The sequence below is a fragment of the Centroberyx gerrardi genome, chromosome 14, assembly GCF_048128805.1.
Source record: "Centroberyx gerrardi isolate f3 chromosome 14, fCenGer3.hap1.cur.20231027, whole genome shotgun sequence".
In the NCBI taxonomy this organism is placed as follows: Eukaryota; Metazoa; Chordata; class Actinopteri; order Beryciformes; family Berycidae; genus Centroberyx; species Centroberyx gerrardi.
Window position 1 is genome coordinate 3866193 of NC_136010.1, and position 8770 is coordinate 3874962.

Sequence of the window (8770 nt, forward strand, 5' to 3'; positions counted from 1 at the left end):
TTCATTACCCATATAAGCAGATGGTGCCTGTTGGTAACTGTATTCTCTATGAACCAGTAATCCCTTAAAATAACCTTACATTTACATTAATTCACCTCTTAATTCATGCAAAATGCTCTTAAAATGAGTTAAGGGAGTTATTAATAGGGGAGACCCCATCAAAACCACCTTAAACACCTCTTAATGTTTGACTGCTTACTTTCTAATTTAATGTAAAATTCAGGGAGACAGGAACTTTCCATTCATAACTCATTAATAACCTGCACAAAAGGCATAAAAAATCCCTTAATTTCTAGTTTCTCCACGAACCAACCCATGAATAAATCCCTTATAAACCCATGACACTAACTTTACTTTTTTAAAGCTTTGTTATTATAGGAATTAAGGACATTTCAGGGATAAAATTAAGGGGTTTGGTTTTCTAGAGATTTGACGGTGAAACAATTTAAGAGTGAAAATTGGACTTGAACCTTCAACATCACCATGTACCACTGAGCCTGTTGGTCAGGTATCAAATATAAACTCAACAGCTTTATAGACTCAGTCTGGTATCAAATTAAAGCTTAGTACAGCTTCTGAGCTCATTCTCTGAGAGCTTTTCCTTCACTTGGATGCTGGAAACTGCAGAATACTTCAGATCAGCATGCAGCTGCACACTCAACCTCCAAGACTCTGTGTAACAGTTTATTTGTGAGTCGACTTCGGGTAGTTTAGCTTTAAATTATCAGTTTCAATTAGTGCGGAGTCTCAGTACAGCCCTCACTCCTAGAGATTATTTATTTAGACCTTTTTGTTAATTTTTCACATTTTTAGAAACCACCTTCTGTTTTTTTATCCACCATGCCACGTGCATCTCATCATCTTCGCTATGATTTTTGCATCAAATCTACTCTTTGCTGGCAGAGCTAAATATTCTACCAGAAATTAATATTCCTAGTAACAAAGTGTTTCTGATAACTCTCTGTAAATGAGTGGAAATTAGTATGAAATCAGTATGAATGTAGGTGGGTTAGCATTCATGTTTTTTTTGCAAGAGATACAAAATGCATAAATAATCTTAAATCAACAATAAATGAAACCTCCATCATCTCTTATGAAATCATACAGCGGCCACAGAATTTGTCATAAATAAAAATATATTTTACTTTTAATTTAAATTACAGCATCAAAGTCAACAGAGCAACATTTGAGTCGAGGTCAGAGGTCACAGTTATTGGCTCAGTGGGCTTGAACGCACTCATCATACCTGAGTTTCTGAGTGAGGAGTGGACAGTGATGTCATCAGAGGCTGAACGGGGGGGGAAGGGGGGGCAGTTCAGGCTCTGGTGATGACATCGTCCTCTCCTTGTTTTCCCTCCTACAATCACAAACATCACAGTTCCTCCTCGTCACTCGATCCCCCGCTACACAAACCGACAACATACGAGTTTGGTTCAAACCAACCAAGATCAGACCAGCGAGTCGAGCCCAGATGTGAGGTATTATCGGCGAACATGTGACCCAGGAGGGCGAGTCGAGCCCAGATGTCAGGTATTATCTGTGAACATGTGAGCCAGGAGGGCGAGTCGAGCCCAGATGTCGGGTATTATCTGTGAACATGTGAGCCAGGAGGGCGAGTCGAGCCCAGATGTCGGGTATTATCTGTGAACATGTGAGCCAGGAGGGCGAGTCGAGCCCAGATGTCGGGTATTATCGGTGAACATGTGAGCCAGGAGGGCGAGTCGAGCCCAGATGTCGGGTATTATCTGTGAACATGTGAGCCAGGAGGGCGAGTCGAGCCCAGATGTCGGGTATTATCTGTGAACATGTGGGCCAGGAGGGCGAGTCGAGCCCAGATGTCGGGTATTATCGGTGAACATGTGAGCCAGGAGGGCGAGTCGAGCCCAGATGTCGGGTATTATCGGTGAACATGTGAGCCAGGAGGGCGAGTCGAACCCAGATGTCAGGTATTATCTGTGAACATGTGAGCCAGGAGGGCGAGTCGAGCCCAGATGTCGGGTATTATCGGTGAACATGTGAGCCAGGAGGTCGAGTCGAGCCCAGATGTCGGGTATTATCGGTGAACATGTGAGCCAGGAGGGCGAGTCGAGCCCAGATGTCAGGTATTATCAGAGAACACTTGTCCCAGGACCGTGAGTCGAGCGCTGAAAGGCTGAACGGGGCAGGACAGCAGGGGGGCGGTCTTTCGCTCGCCAGGTTTCAGAGCGATACTCTCCGATTGGTCAAGGGGAGGGTCCTCCGTCGGCCTGGAGGGCGGCTGCGATTGGCTGCCCGTCTTTTCCGAGGGCTGCGATAGGCTGAGCAGGATGTCCCTCAGCTCCTGCCTCTCCTGGGCGTGGCGGCTGCAGCAGTACAGCGCCGCCGGGTCGAGCGGGTGGGCCTCGGTGTTGAAGATGAACCCCCCCGCCCCTAAAACGCACTGCCCCCCCTCCCCGCCCTCCTCCCAGGACTCCGCCCCCTCCGCTCCCCCGCCGTGCAGGAAGTGGGCGGGGTCAAAGAGCAGGTAGAGGTACTTGACGGTTTCGGCCAGGAAGAAGGACTCCATCCTGTTGTCCAGCTGGTGGTCCCGCAGGTCTTTAATCTGAGGTGGACAGGAACATTAACAATATTTTATCTATATTCAAAGCTTTGACAAATCAGTAACCAACCAGTAAAAAATGACAGACAGACAGACAGACAGACAGACAGACAGACAGACAGGTAGACAGACAGACAGACAGACAGGTAGACAGACAGACAGACAGACAGGTAGACAGACAGACAGACAGACAGACAGACAGACAGACAGACAGACAGGTAGACAGACAGACAGACAGACAGACAGACAGACAGGTAGACAGACAGACAGACAGACAGGTAGACAGACAGACAGACAGACAGACAGACAGACAGACAGGTAGACAGACAGGCAGACAGACAGACAGACAGACAGTCAGACAGACAGACAGACAGACAGACTTACACTAGCATATCCGCAGGGCGTCTTGGCGATCCTCTCTATGGACTCCAGGGCGTCCAGGCCCAGCTGGAGGTAGGTGTGGTCACCTGTCGCCCTGAACAGGTACATCGCACTCTCTATGAGCTCTGTAACACACACACACACACACACACACACACACACACAGTCAGCCACAAGTTGTCTGCAGGTAGGAAGGTTAATCAGTCTCTATAGGCAACACTTTTCTTTGTTCATAGCAGCTGGTTTGTTGGTTATCCATCAGTCAGTTAGCTGGTTAGTTAGCTGGTTAGTTATGAGTTAAAAATGAGATCAGTCAGTTGGCTTTTAGTTTAGACGGATAATCCTTTAAATCTGAATATAAACAGAGTCACTGCAATCATGAGGGACGCTGAAGAACTCTGGACTAGTTAGTAAGTAGTCAGTTAGTCAGTTAGCTAGCCAATCAGTTAGACAGTTAGCTAGTTGGTCAGTCAGTTAGACAGTTGGTCAGTTAGTTAGTTAGCTAGTTAGTCAGTTGGTCCGTTAGTCAGTCAGTTAATCAGTTGGTCAGTTAGTTATGTTAGATAGTCAGTTAGCTAGCTAGTTAGACAGTTAGTTGGTTAGTCAGTCAGTTGGTCAGTTAGTTAGATAATTAGTTCAGTCAGTTTGTCAGTTAGTCAGCTAGTCGGTTAGTAACCTAGTTAGTCAGTCAGTTAGTTAGTCAGTTGCTCAGTCAGTCAGTCAGTCAGTGAACTGACCTGGTCTCAGTGGGTATCCCTCCCTCTTGTCCACAGTGTATCCCTGAGGAATACTGTAGAACTCAGGCAGGCCTCCAAACTGCCTCCATACTGAGTAATAGTTCTGGAAGGTTCTCACTGCGCTGTCCAGGTTCCCCAGCAGGGACTGGGACACACACACACACACACACACACACACACACACACACACACACACACACACAGAGACACACACACAGAGACACGCACACACACACACACAAAGTGAAGCCCAAGGACAGAAATTAACAATGTCTGCAATCTTCATTAACGTGTCTATGTATAGTTTGTGTGTCCAGAGTCCAGCAGAGTGTGTGTGTGTGTGTGTGTGTGTGTGTGTGTGTGTGTGTGTGTGTGTAGCCTACCTGCAGCCCGGGCCAGAAGGCCTCCAGAGACTGGAAAACAGGCATGGAGACGGTTCCTTTATGCATCTGGACCCACAGGTACCAGTCATCGAACCGGGTGTAGTTCTGAATGGACCGGTCGTAGTCTGAGCACAGAGTAACACCACATGTTAGAATAAGTCATGATTATAAGTATAAGACCTGATTGAATTCATAACTTGGGTTTCTGCCAAATCTTCACCAGGAATCACACTTTTTTGTAAATCTGAACTGGATTATGTACTGGAAGTTATGATGTCTGTGTGTTTTGTAGTATTTGATTATGCATGGATTGCATCTTTATTGTGGACTCAAAACTAGCTATGTTTTAGGGTAAGATATTACACTATTACAATAAGATACCATAAAGGCCTCATATTTCATTCATCATCATGTAAAGAAATCCTGGTGAAGTCCTTCATGTTAAACCTGCAGATCTGCATCACAGGGTTTTGTGTTGATCCAGAGAGCTGAGGCAGACTGAGGAGTTTGGGTGCTTTGATGTTTCAATACAAAACAAACAAATTACTTTCCAGGATTTTCCAGACCCGTGGGAACTCTGTCTGAGTGGCTTTTATCTATCCGGGGAAAGCCTGCTTCCATTCATTCAGCTCTACTGGAGTAGATGAGTATCTGGATCGTGTCCGGATATCTTTCAGCTGGATTACATTCACACCTGCTGTTAAAATGAGTCTCATGTATTCACACTGGGACCGGACTCCTCTTTCCCACGTCACAGTTTTTCTTATTTTTCAAAACAGAGGAAGAGATCGTCTCAGATAACATGCATATCATGTACAGCAGCGGAGGAGAAGACCGCTCGTTTATTTAGTTTACTTTGTTACAAGAAGAAGAAGAAGAAGAAGTTTACTTCCATTTAGTGTTGAAACAATCAGTCGATTTGGGCTGAACAATTTTGAAAAATGTTTTAATTGCGATTATTTTGACTGATATTGCAATTGCGATATGATTTGCGATATTAGAGGGAATGATCATTTTTACATCATTATTCTCATTTTCATTGAAAAACGTATTAAAATGATTATGGTGTGATTTTTGCGGGGATCTGTACCAAACAAAGATGTTTTCTTAAGTCTGTAGAACATGATGTGTAGGCCAGGACATCTCTGCAGCACGACAAGATTTCATTTAAAATGGTATTTTGACGCACATTTCACCTTTAACAAATATTGATTTGAAAATTGCAGTAGGCCATATTGCGATTTCGATAAAATTTCGATCAATTGTTCAGCCCTAGTCGATTAATCGCTAAGATTTGCTGCTTTTCTCCATTTCATATCATTCTAAAAAGAATACTTTGGGTTTTCTTGGCTGCTGCTCAGACTAAGTGAGACATTTTAAGAATCACTTTGGGCTCTGGGAACTTGTGATGGGCATCTGTCTGATTTTTGACATTTTATAGACTAAATGATTAATCGAAAAAGTAATCAGGAGATAAATAAATAATGAAAATAATCGTTAGTTGCAGCCCTACTTCCATTATGCATGTAGACTGAAGACGCATTGAATTCACACTGCTTTGTTAAAATGTGGTCAAACGCTTCTCTGACCTCCGGAGCTGGTTTGGATGATCGGATCTTCAATGCGTCTTGAGCGCATTTACACCTGGATGTTTTTGCTCTATCCGATCACAATGCGATCACAATGCGATCACAATGCGATCACAATGCGATCACCAGGTTAATGCAGGTCTAAAGGCGGCATCAGACACTTCAGCTTCCGACACCGGAGATGGAGAATTACCCAGGAACATGTTCAGCAGCTCCTCATCCTGCAGCAGGATGGCTCCTTTCACCAGATACTCAAAGTAGGAGTCGACCCCCGCTCCGATACCTGCGTCCTGGGCCACCCACTTCTTAGACAGGATGTCGATATGGTTACCCACCTGGAGGGAGAGACAGGTAGAGAGACAGAGAGAGAGAGCGAGATAGAGAGAGAGAGACAGGCTTCCTTAGAAAAGATGTTGATATGGTTAGTTGTCTAGAGCGGGAGAGACAGGTAGACAGGGAAGTTAGAGAGATACAGGCATTTCATTTCTTAGACTAGATGCTTGTATGGTTACCTACTGAGAGAAAGAGAGAGAGAGAGAGAGAGAGAGAGAGAGAGAGAGAGAGAGAGAGAGAGAGAGAGAGAGAGAGAGAGAGAGAGAGAGAGAGAGAGAGAGAGAGAGAGAGAGAGAGAGAGAGAGAGAGAGAGAGAGAGACAAACCAGTAAAGAGACAGACAGATTAGACACCCAATATTGTATTAAAGAAAAAACGGGCTACATTCTTAAACATTTAGAGGATAAGTTCTGATATATACTGAGTCTCTTCCAGCGAACTCCGCTGCCTCTTGCTGTTAACAATGAGTCCAAATGAGGTTTGTCAGAGAAAAATAGTGTGTAATGTCATTTCCTGATTAGTCAAAGGTGGAGGAACTGTGTCATGAAATCAGAGCTAATTTTAATTGATCTACTTTGCAACTTTTCTGTTTCCTCTCAACTCCCTGTGGAGCCACAGACTCGCTGTTTCAACTGACAGCTGACTCTGGAGACAATGTTGTCTGTGGGTCCAAGTACTGCAGGGATGAAGAGACTCATTATATATAGGAACAAAATCGATGAACCTATTCTTTAACAGTGACAGACAGACAGACAGACAGACAGACAGACAGACAGACAGACAGACAGACAGACAGACAGACAGACAGACAGACAGACAGACAGACAGGCAGACAGACAGACAGACAGACAGACAGACAGGCAGACAGACAGACAGACAGACAGACAGACAGACAGACAGACAGACAGACAGGCAGACAGACACACAGACAGACAGACAGACAGACAGACAGACAGACAGGCAGACAGGCAGACAGACAGACAGGCAGACAGACAGACAGGCAGACAGACAGACAGGCAGACAGGCAGACAGACACACAGACAGACAGACAGACAGACAGACAGACAGACAGACAGACAGGCAGACAGACACACAGACAGACAGACAGACAGACAGACAGACAGACAGGCAGACAGGCAGACAGACAGACAGGCAGACAGACAGACAGGCAGACAGACAGACAGGCAGACAGGCAGACAGACACACAGACAGACAGACAGACAGACAGACAGACAGACAGACAGACAGGCAGACAGACACACAGACAGACAGACAGACAGACAGACAGACAGACAGGCAGACAGGCAGACAGACAGACAGGCAGACAGACAGACAGGCAGACAGACAGACAGGCAGACAGGCAGACAGACACACAGACAGACAGACAGACAGACAGACAGACAGACAGACAGACAGACAGGATTACCAGTCCAATATCAGATCTGGTGTTCCACAGGGCCCGCAGGGCGCGGCGGGCCACGTTCTCGAACACCGTGTCACCGGTCAGCCGGCTCAGCGTGGCGAACTCCAGGATGAACGTCCCGACGCCGGCGGTGCAGGTGACCGGCGTCTCGGTGGGACTGACGCCACGCAGCAGGTTGACCGTCCCGTACGGCATGCCGCTGGGCGTCTGGAAGGCTGGACGGGTTTACATCGTGTTTCAGTAAGGCTGCGATCATCAGACTAAACTAATCTATAACACACTGTGTCAGATGAGATGCAGCTTCCTGTGACGGGGCGGGGCGGGGGCGGGGTTGAGGACGAGGGCGGGTCCCACTCTTTAGCATTTGGCTAGTGGAACCGAACGGAGCTACGATTAGCATCATGTTGTAGCAATCGTTGTTTCATCAATGAAAGGTCTAGGCTTTTGAATGCGCAGGGTGAGAACATTTTATTTACATGCTGCAGTTAAATAGATCTCATGGTTTTCCAATTGTCAGATAAAACACTGAAATACTACAAAGCACCACAAGCTACAACACATTCGGTTCTAGGAGTTCAGTCAGAATCTTCCTCTGTACAGTGCAGTGAATAAGCGTCCACCGATCAATGTTTAATTCTTCATTTTTAATTCGAAATGTCTCTATTCAATAATTGTCTTAAATGCGGTAGTTAATCACTGATCAGCCAATAGCAGATGGTAATTGCAATAGCACGATTTTAACCAGCAGATGGCAGCAAACCCACAAAAGTGGTCGAGGGTTTAGCTACTCTTTAAAGCAATATTCCACTTAGTTTTAACATGGGGGTTATTCGGCTCTCGACCAACCAGAATATAAACTACTGACCAAGATCAGATGCAGCTGGACCAGTTTGTAGCGTTCAGATTTTTACTTCCCATTCATTTGAATGGAAACTGACATCGAACACGTTGGTGAACAGATTCAACATCAGATCCTGCTGCTGTGAGTTTCAGCTGACTGTCGGTCCGACGCTTTAGAACAGAATTTCACCAAATAGATAGAAGAGAACATAGCGGAGGGATACCATTTAGGAGAGATAGTTCCTGTTTGGGAGACCGGATCTACTTTTATTTTTAAATACTGATTTTAGTGCAAACCAAGAATAGAAATGCAAAATGACGACAGACCAGTTGCTGCTTTATTGCCTTAAAAGCAGGATCTGCTGTTGAATCTGTTCACAAACTTAACGTTAAATGTCAGTTTTCAGTTTATTTTCATGGCCTCATCCAAACGCTACAAACTCCAGCTGCATCTGATCTTGGTCAGTAGTTTATATTCTGGTTTTCATGGCGGTCGAGAGCCGAATA

The 8770-nt window shown here is 45.4% G+C and overlaps 1 protein-coding gene across 1 annotated transcript in view; it reads right to left on the reverse strand.

Moving 5' to 3' along the window:
• Positions 1-1118: 1118 nt before the first annotated feature.
• Positions 1119-8770, reverse strand: part of edem2 (ER degradation enhancer, mannosidase alpha-like 2) — an 11015-nt gene continuing 3363 nt past the window's right edge. The window contains exons 6-11 of the mRNA XM_071895882.2: positions 7427-7638; positions 5862-6003; positions 4080-4204; positions 3697-3841; positions 2963-3084; positions 1119-2581 (exon numbers count right to left, since the gene is read on the reverse strand). Coding sequence (XP_071751983.2) covers positions 2099-2581; positions 2963-3084; positions 3697-3841; positions 4080-4204; positions 5862-6003; positions 7427-7638 — 1229 coding nt within the window. The 3' untranslated portion in view covers positions 1119-2098. The remainder of the gene's footprint in view (positions 2582-2962; positions 3085-3696; positions 3842-4079; positions 4205-5861; positions 6004-7426; positions 7639-8770) is intronic.